At 44.0% G+C, this 27671-nt stretch overlaps 1 protein-coding gene and 1 non-coding gene across 3 annotated transcripts in view; both read left to right on the top strand.

Moving 5' to 3' along the window:
* The window catches only part of LOC117710283 (NACHT, LRR and PYD domains-containing protein 1b allele 3-like), a 56392-nt gene extending 29818 nt beyond the window's left edge, over positions 1-26574 (top strand). For both annotated transcript variants that reach the window (XM_034505030.2, XM_076936406.1), the window contains exons 4-14: positions 185-355; positions 1095-1265; positions 3524-3613; positions 4270-4352; positions 5572-5671; positions 7053-7276; positions 10900-11162; positions 11649-11774; positions 13154-13295; positions 17799-17843; positions 18274-26574. In XM_034505030.2, the coding sequence (XP_034360921.1) occupies positions 185-355; positions 1095-1265; positions 3524-3613; positions 4270-4352; positions 5572-5671; positions 7053-7276; positions 10900-11162; positions 11649-11774; positions 13154-13295; positions 17799-17843; positions 18274-18566 (1708 nt within the window). In that variant the 3' untranslated portion in view covers positions 18567-26574. The remainder of the gene's footprint in view (positions 1-184; positions 356-1094; positions 1266-3523; positions 3614-4269; positions 4353-5571; positions 5672-7052; positions 7277-10899; positions 11163-11648; positions 11775-13153; positions 13296-17798; positions 17844-18273) is intronic.
* Positions 21746-21874, top strand: LOC117712198 (small nucleolar RNA SNORA17). Its single transcript, XR_004607263.1, has one exon. It is a non-coding gene; the product is annotated as a small nucleolar RNA SNORA17 (small nucleolar RNA).
* Positions 26575-27671: the final 1097 nt, after the last annotated feature.

Below are 27671 nucleotides of genomic sequence, written 5' to 3' on the forward strand. Positions count from 1 at the left end.
AAACAACCCAAAGGAGAGGATACAGAATTTGGAGAAAAAGAACATGTAGAAGGCTAGTGAATTCTAGGTATGGCATACCAGTGCCTGGGGCTCCAGTAGATAGAAACTCAGTCTACTATGTGGGGCTGTGCACAGACCATACACACACAAGTCACACCCCTCTGCTACCTCTCTCTCCCCTCAGGTATAGGTGGACCCCAATCACTGATGCCAGTTGGAAGATTCTCTTCTACAATCTTAAATTCACCAGAAATCTGGAGGAGCTGGACCTAAGTGGAAATCCATTGAGCTACTCTGCAGTGCAAAGTCTTTGTAAAACCCTGCAACTCCCTAATTGCCATCTAAAGACCTTGTGGTGAGTCTGTACTGGGTTCTCCCCTGAAGCCAGGGTAGATGAGAGAAGATTAAAAGCAAAGGATATCTAGGGTAGTCTTGGTATTTATCAGCTATTCACTGAACTCGCATTACCACACCTATAACACATGCTAGATGGGTTAAAATAAACAAATGGAATTTCTGTTCTTGGGGATCATGAAAGACTGCATTCATCAAGAAATCCCACTACCTAATCATAGCACTGGGCTTATGAGGGCTTAGTGGAGCACACTTCCTCAGGACACAGCTAAAGCAGAAGTGAAGAATATAGAGGCAAAGTGAAGCCTGAGTGAAGAAAGCTCCAGGTCCAAGGAATGGCATCTCCCATTTCCTCCTGCCTCTGCCCTCATAATCAGATTTCTACTCTGTCCCTTTTGACTTTATTTTGATTAAGATCTTACTTAATGAATGATATTATGCCCTACCCTAGATCTGGTAAATTTCATAACACATGACTCTTGAAATACAGCAGTGAGAGGTCATGGGCCTACGGAGCTCTGCAATGGCCAAAGGCAGCAGAGCATTAGTCCTGACCTGTATCCATTGCTCCTCCAGCTCAGCTGTGGAGAGCTTGGAACTATCTACCTAGATCAGAAAATGCACAACAGAGAGATAACCACTGGCAGCTCAGCATGCCCTGGCTCACAACATGAGACCTGAGATAAGTTTTCAAAAGCAATGAGTCCTGGAAAAGCTGACCGTGATTATCTCCCATGCAGGCTTGTTGAATGTGGCCTCACATGCAAACACTGCTCACTCCTGGCCTCAGTGCTCAGTGTCCACTCCAGCTTGACTGAGCTAGACCTGCAGCTGAATGACCTGGGTGATGATGGTGTGAGACTGCTGTGTGAGGGACTCAGGAATCCTGCCTGCAACCTCAGCATCCTGCGGTAAGCAAACCTTGCAATTCCTTTCTGGACATAAGGAGGGGAAGGGACATAGGTGAGTTCCCAGATGACAAAACATAAAAAATAAAAGGAATAGATAATTCATAGTCAGCCTGGCTCCTGACCTGCTGTGCCACTTACACCCTGTGATTGGGCAAGTCAGTGTCTTCTGGAAAACTCAGTGTCCTCATGGATTATATGGAATGTAATACCCATTTCATAATCATGTAATATACATACATATGTAGATATAGATACAAACATAGACATACATATAGATATAGATAATACTAGGTAAGTAGATGAGCATGGTGGAATCACATGCATTAACATGGTTATACATAGTAAGGGAATCTCAGACTTGCCTTCTTCCAGGACAGTGCATCCATCATTTATTCATTCATTAATTCATGTATGTATGCATTTATACTAGGTTCTTTGTGTACCAAGCATTGGTGCAGGACCTTCTGAGAGACAGACCTTGATCACGCATCAGCATGTGATTCTGTATTGACAAACTGCTAAATGCTGTTTAGTCAACAACTAATATGAGAGTGTAATTCTGTGAGAGGTATAGTTTTACTGAATGTTCCGAAAAACGGTCTCTGAGGCATAAAGGAGAAATAGGCCTTGGTTCAGCCAACATGAGACCAGCAGCCCAGGCAAAGGTAGAGTTGGAGAAGGCTCTGGAACAGATAGAAGCTGGAACCATAGAGGGTTGATTACAGAAGTCAGAGATAGTTTTCAGTACATGGAGCTATACTATTCCTCCTGGCTTAGAGTTCCATGACAACAAAGAAAACTTCTAAACTACAGCCCTGGTGACATATGTCCTTTTCCACACAGCCCTTCCTGCTGTCTATAAACTATTCCCTCTCCTTTCCCTCCACCTTCCCAGCACAAGTCCACAGGAAGTTTCCCTTCATGAGCTCAGAGAACCACAGAGCCTCCAGACCCCTGTACCAAGAGCCTGCTGGTTCTTCCAGCCAATACAAAGTCAGGCAAGCCTGTGCCCTGGGACTTCCCTCTCTCTGACCTTCTGCTTCAACTCTCAACCCTAAAGAAGCAGCTGAGCAGTGAAGTCCAATTTATTTCCTCCATGCTGATAGTTGAAAGAGGCCCAGCTGCTTGTCACATTTTTAGCCATGACTGCACTTCACACACTGAAGAGCTGGACCAGGACTGGCCTCCACTGCAAGTTTGCCTTCCAGACAACTCAGTTACATGTGAATTCTTAGCTGACTCCTACTATAACATCCAATGGCTCCATCACCAAGAGAGTGTCTCATGAACCAGGATAGTGTCTTTGCACCCTCTTTCAGAGGAGAAGGAGCCTTACCTCTCCTGCCTTCTCTGTGCCTCCCAGCTGTATTCATGCTTAGGAACTGAAGACTCTAAAACTCAGAGAAGTCAGGCACTACTCTAACGACATCTGCAACCCTGCAACTTGAGGGTCACAAGAGTGAACCAGAGGACCTTGTTAGTGGATTCTGTGTAAGGACAAAGTTTCCTTACACAAAATGAATGGAGGGGGGAGGTGAGAATAGAACCAAGGCTCTTTCCTTCAAGGTGAATGTCCATGAAACCTTGCATGCTGGCAGTGTTCACCTTGAAGAGATGCCCAGAATCCCTTTGGGGATATGGACATGACTATAAGCCTTTTGGAATTCTGATACCTACAGATGTGCCCTTTGTCAACAAGAGTCTCCATATCTATGGCCATGTTCTACTCCCTCCTATTTCCAGTGACTGACCTGTGGAGATGAGGAATAAAGGGCCAGCCCCTCATTTCAGCTCTGGAATGTTCCAAAGGCCCTCTTCTTGGATTCAGATCTCCCTGAACACTGACCACATCCTACTGAGACTACCTCATGGACATAGCATCTTGTTCTTAGCCTGTTCTCTCTTTCTCTATCTCTCTCTGTTTTTCTCTCTCTCTCCCTCTTTCTCTCTCCCTCTTTTTCTCTCCCTCTTTCTCTCTCCCTCTCTCTCTGTGTCGGTGTCTCTCTCTTTGTGTGTGTCTCTGTCTTTTTCTATGTCTCTCTGTCTCTGTGTGTGTGTGTCTCTCTGTGTGTCTCTCTGTGTGTGTCTCTCTGTTTCTATCTCCCCTTCTTTTGTCCTGATTTTAGATCAAAGAAAAGAATGAATGAGGTTCCTCACAGGCCCCATCCACAGACAACAGAGTCCAGAGTCCTGGACTCTGATTTTTCAATATTATGTGGAGGATCCCAGAAAAAAACAGCCCCCTTTTGTGCTTACAGGCTGGACGTGGCCTCTCTCAGTGACCAGATGATTACAGAGCTCAGGACTCTGGAGGCAAAGAATCTGAAGTTGCACATCTCCAGCATATGGTGAGGGGGAGGGAGAAAAATGAATTCCCTCCTGTCAATCAGGCCTAATGTAGCTGGTTCGAAGCTGGAAGGTGGGTAAAGATTCCTGATGTGGAAAAAATACAGACAGCCTGAAAAAAAACAAGATACCACAGAGATTGGAGTAAGGAAAGGTTCTGTCTTTAGGGAGGTTGTACAAATTTTAAAGAAAAAAGATAATCATATAACATCCCTACTTAAGTCCTTCCATCAGAAAAATTATGAAAGGATAAGTTAGTGAGAGCAAGAAGTTGAGCTGGCTTTTGTGGCAATCCTGTCACAGCACAGGAATCTACCTCTGTGATGATGGTATTGACCCTTTCATGAGGTTAGAGACTTCATGATCTCATTTTGTCTGACCCTCCATCCTATGTGCACTGTGGCATTGCATTGGGGATTAGCTTTCTAATATGTGAACAAAGGGGAACACATTCATATAAAGCAAAGTAGGGGTTGAGATTCTCCTGGTTCTGGCACCATGGATGCACAGGAGGATGGGGGCCTTCATATAGTTGTGGCTCAGAAAAGAAGCCTGGGACAGAGTTCAAATTCAGATGAGTTGGATTTTATGTGGAGATACCATGTGCATATCCTTAGTTTTTCCTGACATCTGAGGGAAAGAATATATCTGTGTGTAGGATGCCACACATGATGGTCCCCACCGAGAACATGGATGGAGATGATAGCCTGACCTCATTCAAGCAGCAGAGACAACAGTCAGGTATGTGAGGGGATCAGACAAACAGTATGTGAGTATAGGTTGCAAGAGCATCTGTAGAAGGAAGTCATCATTTTTTTTCTTTTTGAATTCTTTCGGATTTCATACACAAGTACTATACTGACATCATTTCTGCCCCTCCATCTTGTCACTCTGAATCCTCCTATGTTCCATCCACAAACTCTCAAATTCCTGACCTCTCTTTAATATTACTGTTTTTAAATATATGTGTGTTTACACATATGTATACATGTGTACACATATATACAACCTGATGAATCCATTTTCTGTTGGACATGTATACCCATATATGTTGGATACTCTGTTAAGGAGTACTTGCTTGAAAAAGACTGTATCACTGTGGTCTTTCTCCTACCAGATGTTAACTGCTTATACCTCTTAATTTAGGCATGGGGCATTACGAGATTTCACTCATCAACAGTAGCATGTCAACTAGGGTTTTCATTGGCTGTATCTTCTTGAGACAATGAGATTGGTGAGATTTCATGGGTTCCATGTCACACAGAGACGACATTATTACCAATAAATGTCTAGAAACTGTTTAAAATGTGTATGCTCCTTTCTCAGACATGGGACAGTACAAGCCATAAAAAAGAGCCCTAACCCTTGCAAGACCTTCCACACCTAGAACCAAGAAAGAATACTGCTTCCTTCTCTCCCAGACTTGGAGGCAGCTGCTGCCCCTCTCTCAAGTCTTGGCTTGTGTCAGGTTCTGTACCAGGTTTCCATTTCTCCTGATCTCCTATGGTGTATGACTCACATCTTTATCCTTGTTCATCCATCTTTGGTACTATGTTGTTTTCTCAACACACACACACGTACACACAGACACATATGTATGCTACAGTTCTCTGTGATACATATCTGTGTGTGTATATATATATATATATATATATATATATATATATTTCTATCTCCCTGGTGTGTGTGTGTGTGTGTGTGTGTGTGTGTGTGTGTGTGTGTGTGTATGTAAAGCAAGGAGCTATCTGAAGGAGCAGTGATACAAACTGCAGGTGCACTCCCTGCTATGGTCAAAGATGACTAGCCTGGAAAAGGGTTCAGCCATAGTCCATTTCTAGAGAAGGCAGGGAACGCATGCATGGACAACACCAAGTGACAACTGCCTGGCTTCTTCTACAGGAGGGATACTTATAACTTGTACTAGTAAGGAGCTTACATCCATCTTCTCCTAACTCTTCAGGAGACAAGGACATGGAACCTCTGGGGACTGAAGATGACTTCTGGGGACCTACAGGACCTATAGCTACTGAGGTGGTTGACAGAGAGAGGAGCCTATACCGGTGAGTGAGCTCTGCCAGACAAAGGCTAGCTTTCACCAGTCCACTTTCCATAAGGGATCCCCACAGATAGCATCTACTTAACTCTACAGTGTCTTCTCTTTGTCTTGCCAGTGCAGGAGGCTAAGCCAGGACTAGAATAAAGGTTTGGCCTGTTATAAAAATAGAGGTTTTTTCATAAATTTTTTCAGACATTTACAAAACAGAAGAACACAAGAACTTCTCTGAACAACTACTCAGATCCATCAACCATTTTGCAAATTTGTTTGGACTACTCTCAATCTTTGTCAACACTGTCACAGTATTACAAGTCCAAGACACCATATGATTTTGCCCACAAGAATTTCACTAGACATCCCCTATTTTTAAGATAGGTCTTCATCTTCCACAACCAGCACACCAGTACATCAACTGTGCTGACCTGAGTCCATAGTTTCATCTAAACAGTGTGTGTTCAGCTTTACTCATTATCTGAAATATTATCTGAAATTCTGCTGATTAGCTTATTCCTGGTGTACATAGAATTCCTCCCCTTATTACATTCGGGCTCTCCTATCCTTAGATTCACTTTAAATCTCTGTACTCTCTGCACTCCTGCTTCACTAACAACCATTGTGGGCCAAGAACCATTGAAACTGAGAACATGACCGTGTGTATGGCAGCGCTATCCTCTTAGAATTCTAGTCTTATGAATATTGACTGACTAAATATACAACCATGGTGTTTTCCACAACTCGTTAAGCTCCTCCAACACTGTCACAGTCACTGTCTCAGCTGAAGAAAATGTGACTTTCAATTCCTACTTGTCTACCAACCTGACACCAAACAGGGAGCCTTAGATAATCAATGAAGATCTTGGTAAAGCATTGTGTCAAGTCCAATGACTTATCACTCATATTAGCAGATAGACTTTCATTGGGAAATACACTGTTTCAGAATATAAATACTAAAAACCTATAATGTGCCTCACTAGTTGAATCTTAGTCTAGTGTGTGTAAGGTACTAGTTTTATCCTCTGAACTTCACACACACACAAACACACACACACACACACACACACACACACACACACACACACCTATTTCATCACCTTCATCACCATCACAGAAAGAGCTGACTGTTCCCTATATGTGTTACATGGAGGTTTTCATTAGATCACTCAGTATTCACAGTTCTCTAAGATGTTGTCATAAACACTATGTACATACAGATGAGGAAACAGATTGGGAGCTTAAATGACTAATCATGGATCCAAATAGACAACATAAGAACAAAACTCAGAGCCAGCTGCCTGGAGTCTGCTGTGTCCTGAGTTCTGTACTGGGTCTGCACACAACTGATGAGTAGTACAGGTTTGAACTGGTGTCTGCTTCTCTTCTTCCAGAGTTCAGTTGCCTATGGCTGGTTCTTACCACTGTCCAAGCACAGGACTCCATTTTGTGGTAAAAAGGGCAGTGGTAATCGAGATTGAATTCTGTGCCTGGAGCCAATACCTGGACAAGACTCCCTTGCAAGACAATTTCATGGTGGTTGGACCTCTGTTTGACATCAAAACTGAGCAAGGAGCTGTGACTGCAGTGTACCTCCCTCATTTTGTGTCCTTCCAAGGTAACCAAGGGAAGATTAAGGGAGTGGTGGTGATAATGTGTGGGCTTGACAGGTCCTAGGCAGACTATAGGATCATAGGTGATGAGGAAAACTTTGATATAATGGAGGGGCTCATAAGGTGACCCACCCTCAGTGATTTTCAAAGATTCCTTCAGAAGATGGTCTGATAAATACAATGTCCCAGTGAACAATCACATAAAAAAAGCCATTACTGAAGCCTGTGATCCCAGCACTGGCAACTTACATGCCTCAGGAATTAACAATAAAAGTTCAGCATGCCATAGTCCCCTCAAGTCTGAGGAAAAGCATGGCTACTGTTTATGCTAGAAATCAGGGAAGTTGGAAAAGTGCAGCACCTCTGGGTTTCTGTCTAAATTGACACAACACAAAGAAGGGGTAATTCAGGGATCTGGTGCAAGTTCTGAAGCTGCCTTAGGAAAAGCCAGGCTAGCAAGTCTCCAAACTGTCACACAGGGAAGATTTTTGTGTCATGCAGTTCCATCTGAAATTATTGGCTAGCATGTTGTTGAGGTAAATTCCAAGTTGACATCATGCAGGAGAAATTCCATTGTCTCATATCTTGGTGATTATCCATTCCAAAGCAAACACCTGAAGGAAAATATTTTTTCTTCAAAATAACATGCACTGCAATACTGTTTGTCCTGATGCAAGTCAAAAAGAAACTCAGGAGAAGAGACAGGCAAATGAGCATTTCAGAGTTGTGTAGGGATCACATCAAGATGACTTGTGACATGCATCATCACAGTTCTGCCCGTTGTAAACTTGACACCCAAGCACATCACTTTACATCCTAACTTTCCACTTCATATCTCTAAAGTTTCAGTTTCATCTTGTTGTGAAAAGTACTATCTGGTTTCAAAGGTCCCATTACACCTTAATAATTTCTGTCAGGAGCCATAATGGGACAAGCTAATAATGAGCAGATGATCATCCTGAAATGCTTGCCTCGGATTATTATATAATCTGCGACAAGTGAGCCCCATTAGCAAGGCTGCAGTAGACATAATTTTAGGAAAGATTTCTGCTAGTAATATGCTTTTCCCATTATTATTAATATTATTAGAGCCTGGTGCCCTGGAATCAGGCAAAATGTCTACCATCCCTTTAGGGTCACCAGAATTTCTAGCCTTAGCTCAACCAGGAACCAGACTGCCTTCCACAGTCCTTCACTTAACTATGAGCTTCAAGGAAAGAAAAATCAAGTTACATACTTCCAATATGCAATGACACAGAATAAACATAGACATTCCAATATGGAAGAATCACAGAATATCAAGGAATGATCACACCACAGCAAGACAAACTCCTTCAGCATAAGCACTAACTTCTACAGCTTAGAGTCCAGCTATGGAGCTCATGGTGTCGTTGACTGAACTCCAAAGAACTTGGATACCTCCACCCATCCAGTTCTGCACATGAAGCACACATAGCTTCTCTCTTAGATCATCTCTATGCTCCTTTCCTACAACTTTCTTCAAAAGAAAACAATTATGGTTCTGGCTTCTCCACATCCTAGGATTTCCATTTACTCTTAGGCTTCTCTTTCAAAAGCTCATCGAATAACCTGTTATGACCTGACTGCAGGATCATTGACTCAGACACATTTCCTAGCCTCAGCTGCTATCTGAAGCTGTGCATCTTGACTCAATGACCCCCTCAATCTAACATCTTTTCTGACCCCCCCAAAACCATAGGTATGACACTGGCAAGTTCACTTGACAGCTTGACATGCAGCCTGCCTCTGTTCCCCTGGACAATGTTTGTATGATGTGCTGACCATGGAAAACACTTTATTGAGTATTTGTATTGGAGAATAGGAAATGTAGTAAGTTAAGGTTCTCTGCCCCTAAATGGATTTGGTTCCTCAAAAGATGAAGCCCAGGAAGAGTGAGACTCTGCCCTCAGGACTCCTTTCCTATTGCCACAGTGCAGTTTTCCCTTCAGTGATGCTGAGCTCTTTAACAATTACAGCTGATGTTTTCCAAATCAGGCTGAATGTTTCTTGTTTACAAATTTCTGTGTGATATTAATCCTTTATCTTTGAATTTAGCTTCACACACATTAAAGGAATTTACACACTAAAGCTAGATTATTGGCCAAACTGTTTCATGAGTGGATGCTTTTCCAGTTTCCATTGGAATCCTTGCTACTCTTGACACTGTCATGAACTGGCCTCCACCACCTCTCTAAGCATTCTTGTCTTCTCTGCCTCCATCACAATGTCCCCATAAGCTCTTCTCTCAGCATGGTAGGGATTTTCTAATCCTAAGTAATGAACTCTTTCACACTCCAGCCACCAAAAAATTATAACACACTAAGAACCAAATTATTGGGTCTGCTACAAAAACAACCCAATGCCAGGTATCAATTCTCTATTCAGGTTACTTTACTTGTAACTCAAACAAAATACCCAACCAAGAAAACTTAAGAGAGAAAGGGGGTTTTGCCTCACAGTGCTCAGGTACAGTAAGTTCATCATGACATGGAAGTCTGAGAACATGGAAATGTGGTACCTGGTAAACTTGCATCAACAGGCAGGGAGCAGACAACAGTAAATGCTTGTGCTCATGTGGCCTTCTGGTTCCTAGCACACAGAATGGTGTCATCCATATGGTTAGGACTTCTCAAATCAATTTACCCACTCAAGAATATCTTCTTCTATCATGCTCTGATACCTATATGAAAAGTAATGAAACTAGATTTCATCAAGTTGACCTTTGGTATTAACCATTCCAGGAATCTATCCAGCATCAACCTCGGTGGGCAAACATGACCTAGGGTCTCTCTTTTGACAGAAACTTCACCCTGCAACAAAGACTTTAATGAGTACTGCCAAATTTCTAGATGCTGGGGCTGGAGACAGCAGCATCCCAGAAAAAAACAGCTGGTTTTCAAATTTCTGACAGTAGCTTCTGGGGCTGTATTATTGAGAACATGCATGAATGAGACCATCATAACCACCATTCCACTGTGGATACTGTCCCAGCTGCTATCCAGGGACAAAGCCAAGGCTGCTTCAAATGAGAGTCAGTGTACATGCATCATCACTGCCAGCAAGTCACATTGACCCTCCCTGGCATAATAAATTGATGGTGAGGAATTGGCTATTTGTCTGCTCTGTGTTCAATGGGCATTAATTAATAAAGCTTAAAATTTTTATGGTCACAGTTGAATTAACATCAATAAATAAATAAAGCTAAAAAGACAACTTGACCACGACAATTTATAGAAGAAAGACTGGGGAGAACTACAGTTTCAGGGGGTTAGAGTTCATGACAATTATGACAAGTAGCATGGCAGAAAGCACAGAACATGGCACTGGAACAGTAGCTAACCACTTATGTCCTAATTGTCAAGGAGGAGACACTGGAATGAAACTGGAAACAATGGGCTTTTCAAATCTCAAATCCCAGCCCAGCCCAGTGACACACCTCCTCCAACAAAGCCACACCTCCCACTCCTTCCCAAACAGGTCCACTAACTATATGAACCATGCTCATTCAAACTACCACAGTCATTCTACATACTACAGTGCTATTTCCCATACAATTTTCACTCAATGGAAACACTAAATCTACATCTTTGAATCTGTTCTTTCACAGACACAAAGGAAAGCACATTTGACTTCAAGGTGGCCCACTTTCAAGAACATGGGATGGTATTAGAAACGCCAGATAGGGTGAAGCATCGCTATGCAGTACTGAAAAACCCAAGATTCTCCCCAATAGGAGTTGTACTGAGAATAATCCCTGCTGCCCGCCGCTTCATCCCCATCACTACCATCACACTGATCTACTATCGCCTCAATCTTGAAGAAGTCACCCTTCACCTCTACCTAATCCCCAATGACTGCACCATTCAGAAGGTAAAACTGAGAACCCCAAGAGTGGGGCCAGGATGGGTTGAAAGAAATCCCGAGATGCAGCTAGTGAGCCCCTTGGAGAAATTCTTAACTGGGAAAGTGAATGCAGTTCTGTGAGGGAAACCCTGGTGTGTATAATTCTGCATTCTTCTAGGCCACTCACACCAGAGACTCTTACAACTGCATTAATGCCTTTTTGCCAATCTCTACCTAGGATTCTATAGCCTCTTCCCCCAAACAGAGGATGGGAATTCTCCACTACCAACGTATAGCTAACTCTCTCTTCCCTTCCAGAGACCTTGTTCTCAAATGAACAAGACAGGGGGGAATAATGCAATCACCTGTATGGGAGAACACAAATTAGAAGAGTGCCCACAAAGTGTCACCACACTATCCTACACAAATGTACAGATCAACCACCTTGCCTCATTTAGACCAGATGTTGTGGCCCAGAAATCTAGATAAATCATTGTCTGTAATGTTCCCTAGGCCATTGATGATGAAGAAATGAAGTTTCAGTTTATGAGAATAAACAAGCCACCCCCAGTAGACAATCTTTACATTGGCTCTCGCTACATCGTGTCTGGATCTGAAAAGCTGGAAATCACCCCAAAGGTGAGCATCTGGTGTTTGCTCTTTGTTGGGGTCTGATGCCAGGCTTGGGAAAACTGTGGGGCAGATTTGAAGGCTTTGCAGCAAACTAAGATTGGGGAGGAAGCAATTGGGATCTCGACAAGCAAGACATCACCTAAACATCAAAGTTAGGTGAGTTTTAAGGAACCACAAAGGACTGCAGATTAGGCATGGGGAAGTGAAGAAATAGATTCAGTCTGGCACAGAGAAGGTTCTGGCTAAAAATGGAGAGAAGCAGCCCAGGCTGAGGATTTGTGAGCAGGGCTTTCAGGATGAGCTCTCATCCATGGCTCTTATGGTTTGAATCTGAAATGTCTCCTACAGGTATAAACGCTTAAACACTGGGTCCCCAGACAGTGGTGGTATTTGGGAAATTTGTGGAAACAAAAGGTGTGAGGCCTGGGTGTCAGAACAAGGTCTTTAGTGGCAGGTCATCAGGCTTAGAGCCATGGCCAGCTACCCACCAGAGACATGCCAATTCCTGATCCTCTGGGATATAACAAGCTCCTACCACAAATAATGCAGCCCCAAATTCCATACATCCCCCACCATGAAACTAAACAACAACATAATTCCTTCCTTAGGTTGCTTCCTGTCAGGTTTTGTCAGAATAATGAGAAAAGAAACAGCATGCTGGTGTTTCCTGTAGCTCCAAGAATGTGCTGCAGCTGTTTCTACTCCTGACATAGCTCTACCATCTGCAAGCTGGTTATCTGACACCTGGGAGCTGTGAATGCTCCTCCAATCCCTCACAGCTAGCTCTGCCAAAACACTAATGACCACACTGGGGCTGTGCTCTTTCTTCTGTCCACCATAGTCACTGCAAATGGAAGACACCAGAGACTTAATATGTTAAAATCAGCCAGATAACACAACTGCTGGGTGAAGAATCTGTTGCTCTAAACTCATCAGCTATCCTATATTTGAATTCTGCCAGTGATAGATGCTGCCACCAGTTCTAGTAGCCCACAGACCTTACATGGCTCATGCTCCACTCTCCAAAGCCAGGATAGAAAATTCTTTCTCTGTCTCTCTTCCTCCTTTTTCTGCTAGACCCCAGAAAACCTTACCTCTTTATTTTTGCCCTAAGATTAGCTTCTGACATCTTTATTGACATAATCAATATGTAATAGAGAACCAGTATCAACCCCTCCCCTGCATGCTGGGTCCTCAGCCTTCTGAGTAAAGATGTATGCTCACGGGCTATGGATCACATCAGTGCAAAAAGAGGGGCAGAATATAATGTGGTGAGTAAGATCAAGAAAGTTTGTGAGTGGGAACATCCCTCCTTCTCATAATGAATATGGAATTCTCACAGTCTCTCTCTCTCTCTCTCTCTCTCTCTCTCTCTCTCTCATTAGGAACTGGAGCTGTGCTACAGGAGCAGCAAGGAATTCCAGCTCTTCTCTGAGATCTACGTTGGACACATGGGGTCAGAGATTAAGCTGCAAATCAAAAACAAAAAGCACATGCAACTCATATGGGAGGCCTTGCTGAAACCAGGTAAAACTAGTGTAAGGCCAGAGACCCTAATGGTTGAAGAAAGCAATGTTTATGGAGAGGTGTACTTTCATTGTTTCTTAGTGCCACGAGAAAACAACATCAGTTATGTGGTTTTGCAAGATCTATAACAGATGGTGTAAGCACAGTTTACACTACTGTAATGCTGTAACAGTCAGCTCTTCCTACTTGTAACAAACATATGAGAAAAAAACTACAATTTTAAAGAAGAAAGGTTTCCTTTGATTCAAGGCCTTAGAACAAAGTGTCATTCCATGATCAGCTGCCACTGTCTCTTTGAGACTGAGATCATGGAAATGAAAACTTCCATGTGAGAGAGAAGGATTATCTGTGCTCTCTCCAAAAAAAAGAGACAGAAGAGAGAGAGGCAGAAAGTAGAAGTGGGGAGAAGAGGAGGAAGTGAGAAGAGAAAAAGAAGTCCATGCACTACATTCTCTCCCAGACATGCCCAGTGACTGACCTCTTCCCACTGTAGACTCTGATGTGATTTCCTTTCCATTCTCAGTACTCATTCCATGATGAGAGCATTGGTGTATTGCTTCATTCATAGACTCACAGCCCTCAAGACAGTCACCTTTGAATGCTGCTGCAGGGCCAGTCCTTCAACACATGATCATTTTTCAGAGAACACATCTTACATAAGTCACCACATACCCTAAGCCACCTTTACTCAATCCTGTGTTCTCTTTCTGTTCCCACTTCCCTGGAAGTGGCAAATTGAGGTTCACAAAGATCTACCTCCAGTTCACATAACAGCTCAGGTTTACAATGAAGGGATTTGCCAACATGAGATACTCAATACTAAATCTATACATAATGTGTATCAATAAATTATTTTTAACAATTTTGTAATTGCTATAATTCATTCTAGTCATTTATTTCTAGTCACCTTAAAAAAGTCAAAAAGCAAAAGAAAGAAAAGTCCTCTCTTCTCTCATTCCTACTCCTGCCAGCTCTGCTTCTTTTCTATAAATCTCTTTGTCACATTCAAAAGGGATTTCTTCATCTCACAGAGTTTACTTTGGACCATCTGTGTGGCCAAGAGTTTTGTACTATCCTGAAGAACATAGTGATCTCACCAGCATGTATACAGATAGATATCATGGGGTGGTATAAATGACCTAATTACAGGTCTGAGTATTCACCCATACTTTTCCTCAGCATCTGTACAGGCTTAAGTATGTGCAGTCACCTCCATTCACACAAAAGAGAGGCTTTTTCTGATGGAGGCTCAAAGTAGCTTTTGTCTGTGGTATAAATATAGATATTTAGAATGACATCAGTTACAATGTCCAATTAGCCCAACAGCAGTAGCAGCTTCTCTCAAGACTCTAAGATTTCTACAAACCTGGGTTGGTTTATTTGTTTTACAAGATTTCTACTGCTGGGGATGGGATCTATCTAATGGAGTGTGAGTCAAGTAGTTAGTGACTGCTCCCATCGTGGTTGTGCCACTGTGCAGCACAGGGACTACCTTGGCAGGTTGGTTTATGATCATAGAGAACACAGCTGGGTCCGACTGTTGTTGATGCCTTTCCTTCCTCAGCAGCCTGAGGGCTTAGCAACAGGAAGAAAGCTTCCAAAACTCTTCCAGCATGGATTCTTTATACCACCTGTCTAAGAGGTGAGGTGTAATCAAAAATAATGACTAATCTACTAGTTCTTCTGGGGAACTAGTCAGAATGACATGAGCCTATATTGTCTTAGGGATCTTCCAGGACTCCTCTGACCACAAACCCTTAAAGAGGTATCCCACGTTTTCAACTGGGTTTTTGTTTTGAAACTCATTACTTCTAGAATCTCCATCTCAAGCCTTGTATGGTATTATGTTTTTTATACTTACCTAATAATAGGTTCCTATTCTACCTACATTTTACCAATCTGCCATTTTACCATCTGTCCATTATTTCGTCCCTAAGACCAAATCCCATTTATAGTTTTCTGGTTTCAAGACATTTAGAAGCTCCATATAACAGATGTGTAGTTTCCTTCTGGGTGTAGGTGGTTAGTTCCAGACAGTGTTTCTCTATATAGCAATCCCAGGCCTTGAACAGACAGAGATCTTCTTGCCTCAATCTCCAAAGTGCTAGGATTAAAGGTCTATGCCACCATACCCAGCCTCCACGTATTTTTCTTACTTCTGTCCTTTGGGACTCATTAAGATATATTCCTTTCCATATGTGAGAGTGTAGTGGCTGGTTTTGTGTCAACTTGACACAAGCTGGAGTTATCACAGAGAAAGGAACTTCAGTTGAGAAAATGCCTCCATGAGTTCCAGCTATAAGGCATTTTCACAATTAGTGATCAAGTGAGGAGGGCCCCTTGTGGGTGGTACCATCCCTGGGCTGGTAGTCTTGGGTTCTATAAGAAAGCAAACTGAGCAATACAGGGAAAGCAAGCCAGTAAGTAAGATCTCCCCATGGCCTCAGCATCAACTCCTGCTTCCTGACCTGCATCAGTTCCAGTCCTGACTTCCATTGGTGATAAACAGCAAGGTGGAAGTGTTAACTGAATAAACCCTTTGCTCTCCAACTTGTTTCTTGGTCATGATGTTTGTGCAGGAATAGAAACCCTGACTAAGACAGGAGAATATTCGGGTATTGGAAGCTTATAATCGTGGCCCACTTTTATCCCCAGTCTTACATCTTGGTTTTAAAATTCGTTGTCACTCTGCCACTTTCTTCATTCATAGATGCTCCAATTTATCTACAGATCAAGATGCACCAAGATGGTCCACCAAGAGTGGATTGTAGCCCATATCATCTTTGTGTCACACCAAAGGAATCAGGGCTTCCAAATATGACAAACTGGGTCCTTGAGCTGACTTCCATAAACTGTTAAAGCACAGTGGATGCAGGGACCTCTCAAACCTTTGAGGCTTATTCATGAGCTGCAGTTTATTAATCTCCTTCACTTGTGGATGAAATTCACTCACTATTCCCCTGTGCTCAGTCTTGCTTCACCTGAATTCTACCATCAAATCCAGAACACAAGTTTGTCATATGTGAGTATACAAAATCAAACAAGGACAAAAAGATCTTTTTTACCAAAATGATTTAAGCCATCTCGAAAGGGACTTGGTTCTCGTCCACAAAAAATTCAGTTGAGGATTGTTAGGGTGTTTCCCATATTTTATTTAGAAATAGCTGAGAGGAATTAACAACATTACTTGGATTTCAAAACATCAGAAGTCCATAGAATTGACATTATAAATATTTCTATATTACTGTTCATTTTTTATTAGAGACCTGTCTGCTCCTTTCAGCTTCCTGTCGTGGGTTCTAAGAAGAAATTGAGCATCCTTAGAGTTACTCCAGTTGTGCGGTGACAGCCACTAGGCAGAATTGCCTTTTTCCATCTACAGACAAATTACTGTCCAGAAAAAGACACACTTGCAGAATAGTCAACTGATTATATCTGCCTAGACAGAGTAATCAGCCATTAATAATTCTGCACCACTAAGGTCTGTCAGATGATTCTGGGCCAGAAGACTGAAGATTTGATGCTCCAACGTTTGGTAGTACAGGGGCTTTCCAGGTGTTCCGTGGTCTCTATAAATAGGCTAAGTTTTAGAAGCTATGCTTAGTGTTTCCCATAATTTCAGTTAACTCAGTCATTCTAGATTTCTGACGGGGTTGAAAACTTATAGTCTCATAGCCAATCCTGGCTATTTACTTTGAGAGAAAAGATCTGAGTGGATGGTTTTCAGCTGACATTCATTCTAAAGCTAAGAAAAAAGCCAGGTTCAGAACTAAGTGTTTTAGTTAGGAGAGACAACAGAGGTTCTGGTTAGTGAACAAAATGATGGGTATTAGGACTATCTTGTACCTCACTGGGGAGCTAAGGGAGAAGAAGTAAGGAGAGGAGGAGAAGAAGTAAGGAGAGGAGGAGAAGAAGTAAGGAGAGGAGGAGAAGAAGTAAGGAGAGGGGGAGAAGAAAGAAGGAGAGGAGGAGAAGTAGGAGAGGATGAAGCTAGGTGATGAGAGAGAGAAAGAGAGGGGGCATGGAGGCAGATGTTCATGTGTTCCACCAGTCAAAGATGGTTTATATATCTAGGTTGGGTATTGGGTTACACTTCTGATTGAGCATTACCAAACTTATAAAGCCTTTGACTAACACTTAAAAAAATGTATAAAAGGAAAAGAGGACATGGGATAGGGGTTTTCTAGGGAGGGGAAATCGGGAAGTGTAAATAAAATATAAAATAAAAAAATAAAATAAAAAGGAAAAATTCAGTTGAGGATAAAATTGAGTCTAAGATCATGTGTGAGAAGTGTCTATTGCTCATTTTCAGGTCTATTCTCACTATGATGATGGGCTAGGCCTAAGATGCCCTGGATAACTGATAAACTGTTGACTTTACAGATTATATCAGAATCTCTGTAGTTCATACTCAAAATCCCAGGCATGGGTAGGAGTTTCATAGAATGCTCTAAGTGTAGGTATGGACATCATTATAAATGCTTCATCTTTCTTTTCTTGCAGGAGACCTCAGACCTGCTCTACCTAGGATAACTTCAGCCCCCAAAGGTTAGTTAAAAACTCTAAAAGGCTAGAGAAGCCAATACTATTCTGATGATACATCCTCTGATCCTTGGGAGAAGGACAGAAAGTAAGGAGTTAGCCTCAGTTTACAAAGCTCACCAGAATATAAGAGAGGCTCATACTCAGGGCAGAGTGCCTCTCATGCCCCTTCCTGCTTCCATGGTGGCAATACCACTACTCCGTCACAAAATGTATACCCTACCTAGAACCTCTACTCCTGGTTATGCAGAGTGTCACACTGATACTGGTAGTCAAGTATATAATGCTAATTTTGAACTACCCTTCCAGAGGAAGAAGGGAGCTAGGGGTGCTGAAGAAATGAACAGTTACAGGAAAAGATCAAGAAGTGGGCAGTCAGTCAGAGATCCCAAAGGAGTATTTCCTTGCTCAGAGCCTTTCTCATCTTTACCCTTAGATGCTCCTTCCTTGATACACTTCATGGACCAGCATCGGGAGCAGCTGGTGGCCCGAGTGACATCAGTGGATCCTCTCTTGGACAAGCTGCATAATCTGGTGCTGAGTGAAGAAGATTATGAGGCAGTGCGGGCTGAGACCACAAACCAAGACAAGATGAGAAAGCTCTTCAGCTTCAGCCGATCCTGGAGTCAAGCCTGCAAAGACCAGTTCTACCAAGCTCTGAAGGAGACCCATCCTCACCTGGTTTTGGACCTCCTGGAGAAGTCTGGCAGGGTCTCTTTGGGATCCTGACATTGGTGAGCACTCTCCTTAGAGTCCTGATCCACCTGGACTTTCTTTGGTCCTTAGTTTCTCCATCTGTAACCAGTGGCCATATGAGTTTCCTTTCTGATAGCACTGTTTTCAGGATAACTCTTGGGGATCCAAATGTTCCCCCTAGGTTTCCCCAGCCAGATGTTCATGTGAGTTGAGCATCTCAGAAGACACCCAGTGGGGCTAGTAAGTCTATTCAGGCCTTTTTCAGCCATCTTGGATGATCAGAGTGGACACAAATTTGCACAAGATTGCACGAGTATTGATCTCCTTGGAGTGGGACATTAGATTAGATTCTCTCTTCTATCTCTTGTATTCTGCTGGTGATGCTTGCATTTATGACCCCTGATCTCTTTTCTAGGTTTTCCATTTCCAGGATTGTCACTCTGTATTTTCTTTATTGTTTCTATTTCCATTTTTAGATCCTGGATGGTTTTGTTCTGAATCTTGTTTTTCAGGTGTGTTGCAGTATCCAGGGTTTGGTGTGGTGGGAGAACTGGGTTCTGATGTTGTCAAGTAGCATTTGTTTCTGTTGCTTATGTTCTTGTGCTTGCCTCTCACTATCTGGTTATCTCTAGTGCTAACTGCCCTTTGCTGTCTCTGTTGCCTGTCCATTCTGTGATCCTGGTTGTTTCAGAACTCCTCAGAGTCCATCTATCTCTGTGATTCTGGGATATTGTGAACCTGATATCTTTGGTGTGTCAGAGTTCCTGGGAGTCAAGCTTTCTCTTAGTATTCCAGGAGTGGCTGGATAGCCAGAGACCTGGGTCTGCTCCTGGCACAGGTGCAAGCCAGAAGAAACCTGTGCCTCTGGCTGAGTTGGGGTTCATGTTTCCCTGGTTCCTGTCGGGGTCTCAGTTATGCCAGGTGTTGGGAAAGATGTGACCTCAACTGTGATCCTGAGTGTGTCAGAGCTCCAGTGATCCTGGGTGTGTCTCATCTCCTGGGAGTCAAGCTTCCTCTTTGATCCTGTGATCCTCTAACCCTGGGTGTGTCAGAGCACCTAGGAGTCAGACCCCTAGCTTATTTTGGGTTTGTAGGAGAGAGTGCAGAGCCAGCACCCCGGGTCTGCTCAAGGCACAGTTTCAAACCATAAGGAACCCATGTCTCTGGCTGGGTGGGGGTTCCTACATCCCTGGATCCTGAGGGTCTGAGTTACTCTGGGCGTTGAAGCCTCACCTGCGATCCTGGGCATGTTAGTGTACCTGGGAGTCCAGCTCCCTCTGGGTGTTGTAGGAGTGGGTGCAGAGCCAGTGCCCCCGGTCTGCTCCAAGCACAGGTTCAAACAGGAAGGACTTCTTCTAACCTTAAAACAATTAAATTAGACTTCTTTTATTCTTATAAGCAGGCTGTTTCTATTTACAGCAGAGGAATTCAGAGCCTGAACTGGGTCTATCTTTGCACCTTTATTTAGAATCACACACATGTGTGACTTCTCTCTGCTTTCTAAGAAATAAATCTTTAACTCACAGTCTAAGAATCTTACATTTCTAGTGGATTCTTGACTAATCACTCTGGATACCATATGTTGCATGTAATTATTAAAATACAATCCACACTATCACCAGCTATTCTCCAGCCACTGGGGTCTCCCCACCCCCATGGCTATCCCCAAGCAGTGGTCTTCAATTCCTCCCCTCCTGCCCTCCCACCCCTCAACCCACCCACTCTCCCAACATTCACTTGCCACCTACCTGAATGCATTCCCAGTCATATGTTCCCTGCAGCCGGTCTGAGAAGACTGACTCTAAACCCAAGAAAATTCCAGAGGCTCATAATTTATTAGTCAGATTTATAAAAGTAAATTCTCAATCCCACAATACACCCACACAAAGAACTCAAAAGTCAACTGATATTGATACAAGCTGCCCACCTAGATTGGACGAATTGACCTATATTATTCTATTGCTCTTCTATTATATCCATAGCTACCTGTAGCTATTTCAAGCCACATGGATCTGGCTTGTCTTCCTCTCCTTTAGGTTCCATATTGTCTTCTTTCTCTCTCTCTCTCTCTCTCTCTCTCTCTCTCTCTCTCTCTCTCTCTCTTCCCTCTAAAACTCACAGCCAGCCTTCTTTTTCACCTGCCCAATCACTGGCTCTATCTTTCACCTGCCCTCACCTTCTTACAGACAGCAATATACAGGGAACCAAACCTCAGAACAGTGAAAGATTACAAATCAAACCATGATGATTTATAATAAATAATCATCTTTCCTGGCAGTGTTTTTGTCCTATAACACAATTTCAAATTATTTTAAAGTTTTCTTGAATAACTTATCAAATATAGTTGGGTTAAAACATTCTGTTGAATGAGAATGTTTTGGGTTAAAATGTTTTAGATGAAAAAATAAGGGGTTAACTCTGACATAAAATGACCAGCAGTAAACACTCATTGGCCACAAAAGTATTCAGTCTCCAAGAGAATCCTTGTTACCAAGTGGTGCTGCAGAAACTGAACATGTGGAAGACTGATCTCTCACCCTGCAGAGCACTCAGCTCCAAAAGCACTGAAGACCAACTAGGGACAAACATTCAAATGTATGAGCTTACAGAGGCCATTCTTACTCAAACCACCACAGGATCCCAGAACAGCCTGATGGCTATTCATAATACATTAAATGAATAAATGCTGCCTAGGGTTTAAGGAAGGATGAATTTTTTTTATTCATTGTTTCTAGAAGTTGTGTTGTTCTGAAAGATTAAAATATATTGAGTAAGATAAAAGTTTGAAAAGTAAAATTAAGAATAGACAAAACAAAAGAAGAAATGTCTCAGATCTCTTACAAGATAGCTCAGTCACTGGAGTATAGCAGTTTTGTCTGAGATGAAATCTTCATCTTGAAGCCAAATTTGTTGAAACACAACATGTGCCTTCATTTCCTTTCTGTTACAAAGATAAACACCAGGACTGAACAAGGCTGCTTGGGGAGGAACACATTCACTTCACTGTACAGCTTACAGTCTTTCCTGAGGAGACGGGAGGAACCAAAGGCTGCACACTGCAGCAGAGGCCATAGATGACTGCTTCTCACTGGCTTTCTCTCCAGGGCTTGCTCAGCCTGCTTTCTTACACGACCAAGGACCACCTGCTTAGGAATGGCACCACACACAATGGACATTGCCATTCTCTACCAATCATGTTGTCCCAGGAAAAGATTCCCACAACACCTGCAGGTGTGGCTGCTGTGTCATGTGTGGGTCAGTAGGTGGCAGAGAAGATAGAGCCTATGTCTAGGCTCAATGTTCTGACCTATGGACTTTTGAATGATTAGTAACCTAACACAATCTAAACAAAGCATGCCCAAGACAACAAAGTCCTGTGTACTCACAGAGTGGGGAGCTAGCCCAGGTGGGGAGATAGCCAAGGCAGGGGCAAGAGTGAGCACTAGACAACCACCATGGGGCCCGGACATGGAGTTAGCCTGAGATGACCACCAAGCAGCAGTATGTGGGTAAGTCAGGAGCATGGGGAGCAGACCATGCCTGAGATGACCCCTGTCCAAAGCCATGAAGCATAGGCAGGGCATCACACTTCTGAGACCAAACCTGACACCACCCCAGACACTCAAGCCCCTCAGGCCACTAAGAGGAGCAAGTAAGTGGTGGAGAAATGGAAGAGAAAGAGAAACAGGGGGATGTGGGCACAATGAAGAGAGGCAGAACTGGAGACTTGACAGTAGTGAGGATCAGTCTGATGTGAGTAGCCAGGGATGCCACCTGTTACCATGGTGGTGTCCTGTCCTGTGCTGCCTCTGAGGCCACATCTGGATCCATGGTCCTTCAGTAGCAGGGAAGAATTACCGCCAAAGACCAGACAGAAATCACTGGTCTGAGCTGCTGTCCAGGGACATACTGATTTCTGAGGGTTGTGCAGAACTGGCCCCACTCTTCTCCTGGACATCTTGGGAGAACAGGCCTAGAGGGCATCAGAGCCAGAATCTGCCCTAGCCAGCTGGAGTACTCAGGGGAGTATGGAAAATTTGGCACTGCCACTGTCTCCCCAAGAGTGGCATGGATGAGGGGGGAGATACTCCTCTCCCTCTCCAACTATTCCTTCACCTCCTGAAGCAAGCAGCAAACCAGGCCCTATGTTCATGAAAGTGAGAGAGATGGCCCTGCTACAGCACTTGGGAGAAGGGCCAGCACCTCACCTGGGGAACATGATACAGCTGCCAGTCATGATGAGAGCACAGGAGAGCTGGCCCTGGGCAAATGACATGGCACTGAATTTCTCTGCCTTGCATCAGCTTGGGGAAAGGAAAGATTTCCTCCCCTCCCCATACCCCTATAACTGGCAAGAGAGATGGCCCTGGGGTCATGAGAGCAGGAGAGCTGGTCTTGCCCCTCACCTGCTGCAGCACTTGGGAGAGTGAACCCTGCACCTGGCCTGCACAGCACAGTAGAGCTGGCACTTGATGTGGGGGGTTGCAGGCTAACCTGAGGGTGTGAGCAAAGAAGAGTAGGCTCTGCTCTTACAGCCACCAATGTCAGGCTGGAAAGCTGAGCCCAGGGTCTGGAGAGAATGACAACTGGCCCTGTTTCTCACCTGCTGCACCACTTGGGAGAGCAGGCCCTGCACCTCACCTGGGCAGCAGGGCACAGCTGGCCCTGATGACATGGGCTTGAATGAACCAGCCCTGAGAGCAAGAGAGTGGGATTGGGTTACATGATGTGAAATTCCCACACAATACAATTTAAAACAAACACACAAAACATGGACACAGCAGGCACCTGCAACAAGCCTGATGCCCTGTTTCAATCACAGGACACTATGTGGTGGAAAGAGAGAACTGAATTCTGAATGTTGTCTTTTGATGTGTACATGTGCACCATGGCATGAGCATATACATACACACATAAACACATATAACTCACATGCACATGTACAACACAGACATACTCACACAAGCACACAATAAATAAATGTTAGTATTTTTTAAAAGGCCACCTCTCAGAGACTATGAACATCTCTTGTACTGATACTCTCAGGCACTTCATGGGCATACAGGCCTTAACAATCACCACAGCAGCCAAGTGCTGTCAGCCAGGAGCTCTCATTCTCTTTGCAAGACAACATGACAGAAAGGAAAAAAGTTTGTGATGTTGCTGGTAAAAAGAGTCAGCAAGGGAAAAAAGGAAGGAACTCTGGGGCCAGGGGGCTACAGAAAGCAAGTAACAAACTTTGGACTAGTGAGAAGTCATTCCAAGACAGTGGTGAAGCCAGTGCAAGGATCCTGAGGTGAGCACGTTCCTGCTGTGTTCAAGGAATAGGAAGGTAGAGCAGCAAACCCATGGCAAAGGAAGCAAGAAGTTTGAAGTAAGATTTATTACCAGAAAGTGCGTAGGGCAGGAATGAGCAGGTCATGTAGAACCCTGTGAAAAACTGGAAAGAATCTGTCACTTAGAGCAAGACGGGAAGGACTGAAAGGTATAAGTGGGGAAGATATTTAAACTAATTCACTATTAGATGTGTGACTCTGGCTTCAAGACTGAGAATGGACGACCGTACCAGCAGAGAGGTAGGATGCTGGGGAGAGATCCAGGAGACTGGCTGGACCAGCACACTCCTTGGCCACAATAAGGACTCAGATAACAGAAGTGTTTATAAGATGGTGCCGGGGCCCGGGGAGATGACTCAGTGGATAAGCACTTGCTATGCAAGCTTGAGACCTGTGCTCTGATCCCCAGCATCCTCACAAATGCCTGCTGGGCATGGTTACAGGTTTGTAATCCCAGGTTTCAGAAAGGTGAAACAGGAACTATTCCAGGTTAGCTGGCTAGCTGGACTAGCCATATCCATAAGCTTTCAGGTCACATCCATGTGCATGTACGTGAGTCCACTTGCATATGAACATGAACACACATCACACACCTACAGAGAAAGAATGCAGTGTTGATGAGAATCAACGCCTGAATGTGACATTTAGGAAACTTCAGGAGTTAAAAAAAATACCTAGGGTTTTTGGCCTAAGATGCATTTACTGACATGAACAGCCTGAGACTGGGCAGGAAACAGGGAAGGAGAGGAAGCAAAAGTATCCAGAGCAAAAATCTGGGGGAATCCAGGAGCTATTGCTGGCCTGGATGGAACCTGTTGGCAAACCTTGGGTCCCACATTAATGGAGACAGCAACTGAACTCAGACATGAGTCCTGTGGTCAGGCAGGCAGGGCTTCTGCAAACCCAAAAGAAGCTCTCAGCCTGACTCCTCCAGCCCAGGCATCTGCAGAGACTTAACAGGTAACAAGCTGAATCATGTTCAACTTCCACTCCCAGTGTTTACAGGAAGTACATCTGCAGCTCTCTGACACCTGCATTCCTGAAAATGGACCATCGCCTTTTTCACTTTGAAGAGCAGTTTCCTAGCTGACAAGCCTTATTCAAGGACACACACTCCAGTGGGCACCATAAAAGAGTAAATAGTTGGACTCAGATTCCACCAAACCACTTAGTTGTGGGAGGATAAGGGCTGGCCTCACTCCACTATGGAGTATGTAGGAGACATGGGGACCTCGTCCTGAAAACCAGGGCCCAGGGCCCAGCCTCTGCTTGGAGTCTGCAGGCCAGCTCTGATGGATGATACACCACTGCATTCACCTGTCTGGTTCACATGCCTGCTCCTGTCATAACCTATCCTGCACCCTCCTGTCTGCCCTGAATCTGCAGGAATAAGTGTCCTGAATGATGAGATATTCAGAGGGAGGGCCAGGGATGATGATGATGATGATGATGATGATGATGATGATGATGATGATGATGATATTCGTGTGGTATCATATAAGCTATTTACAGGGGGTGGTGTGGGAGAGCCAAGATCTGCAGAGAGCTAAGTTAGACAAACTTAGTGAAGAAAGCACAGGACACCTCAACACAGTTGCCTTAGGATTGATAACCACAGCACAGGAGTCATAGTGGGTCCCCTGATATTATTATCTTGACTCCTCTGAGGCACAGGCTTCAGTGTTAGACCAGCCTTGCTAAGTCCACTCCTGGACAAGGACACAGAACTAATGTTTCTTTTATCCTTACATCAGGGCCTCTAAGAAGTCTTGTGTTGGTCTGTCCCCTTCATACATGTGACCCTTTGGCTTTCTCTGGGTAATGTACTTTCCATCAAATTGTTAGTTGGCTCTGTATTCTTCCCCTTGTGTTATTCTTCCCAGGGACAGAAGACTTCTAAAGATTCCTTCAAAGAGGCTCTCCTGAACTTAGCCTGAGCCTTTACTCCCCCTCTGTCCTGTATCTTCTCACCTTACCCTGGGTAACAATAATGGCTGAAGTATTGATCTCCTTAGAGTAGGACAGTAGAAAAGAAACCTGGGATAGTGAGGACATGGGATAGTGAGTGTCTCCCATGGTCCATCCTGCATCCTCTATCGCTGATAGGGTGCCTCCCCATCAGGCCTCCCCCTTCCCCAGGGCCTCAAGTCTCTAGAGGATTAAGTGAATTGTCTCTCACTAAGGCCAGACCAGGCAGACCTTAGCTATATATATGCCAGGGGCCTCGGACTAGATTATGTAAGCTCCTGGTTGGTGGTTCAGTCTCTGGGAGCTCCCTGGGGTCTTCTTTAGTTGAGACTTCTAATCTTCCTATGGGGTCACCCTCCCCTTCAGCTTCTTCAATCCTTCTTCTAATTCAACCATAGGGGTCTCCAACTTCAGTTCAAGGGTTTGGTGTAAGTATCTGTGTCTGTCTCAGTCAGCTGCTGGTAGGGCCTCTCAGAGGACAGCCCTGCCAGGCTCCTGTCTGTAAGCACATGAAAGCATCAGTAATATGTGGAGAGCCGTGCCCAGAAGATGGCGCCTGGCAGGCAGCCAGGCAAAAGCTTGTACCTGTAAAAACAAGCCTTATTAGGAATATGTAAACAATTTGAAGCTTTCGATAGTAGAGTGCCCATAGTATTATGCCACGTGGCTGAGAATTGTTGGCTGGCCTTAAGGGGATATAAGCCGGACGTGGAAGGGGAGAATGTGCTATTTTTGTATCATAAAGTGTGAATAAACTGCTTGGAGAAGGAACTCGGTGTTGCTGTGCTTTATTTCTGCTGGTCAGAGAGGAGCAACGGCGACAGTAATAGTGTTGGGCCTTGATGCCCCACCATGTGATAGATCCCAAGTTGAGCTGGTCATGGGACCACCTTTCCTTCAGACTTTTCTCCATTGTTGTCCCTGTAGTTCTTTTAGACAAGAACAGTTCTGGCTCAGGAATTTTGATTGTGGGTTAGTAACTCAGCCCCTCCATTTGAGGTCCTGTCTATCTACTGGAGGTGGACTCTTTGAGTTCCCCAACCTCCCATCCCTCAAGGCTGCTTATTTTCATATACTCTCCTGGCCCCCTGACTTCTCTCCTAGACCCCTGCATAACTAATCCTGTTTCCCTTTTCCTCTGACCCTTTCCTCTCCTACCCAGGTTCCTCCTTTCCTCTCCCTCCTGTGAGTATTTTCTTCCCCCTTCTAAGTGGTTGGGCAACAATTTTTATTCTTGTTTTTTGGTTGGTTGATTGAGATAACGAGTGACTGACCGGCTGACTGATAGACTGATTGTGGCCTAGGATGGTTTCATATTCCCCATATGGAAAAGCTGGGCCTGAGCTCCTGATTCTCATGCTTATCTTCTGAGTGATAAATTACAGAGCTACAGGAACATGCTCAGTGACTTTTTTTTCAAAAATTATAGTTATAGATGCTAGAAGACTAAGACTGACCACTATGACTACTCAGCCTCAAACAGGTCTGGCCAGAAAAAAATGGTTACCCCTTCCCACAAAAGTTTGCCCACTCCTAAAAGTATTGGTCGATTAATTATTAAAGGGCCTTGTAGCAGGAGGTATTAATAATGATGTGCCCAGCTAGCTCCCAGCTTAGCCGACATCCAAGTTCCTGCTCCAAGGTTCAACACCGACAAGAGCTCCAGAATCTCTCCACTCGGCTCTCTAAGTTCCCACTGTCGGGTCACTACCACGCCCATTTCCATGCTTCAAACCCCCACGGCCTTTGAGCACATGAGACACACATCATGCAAACCCAGGCTTTGCTGTACCTTTCTCTCTCATATTCAGTCAAGTTGCCTCCAGAAGAAAAA

Source organism: Arvicanthis niloticus, chromosome 6 (genome assembly GCF_011762505.2).
Source record: "Arvicanthis niloticus isolate mArvNil1 chromosome 6, mArvNil1.pat.X, whole genome shotgun sequence".
In the NCBI taxonomy this organism is placed as follows: Eukaryota; Metazoa; Chordata; class Mammalia; order Rodentia; family Muridae; genus Arvicanthis; species Arvicanthis niloticus.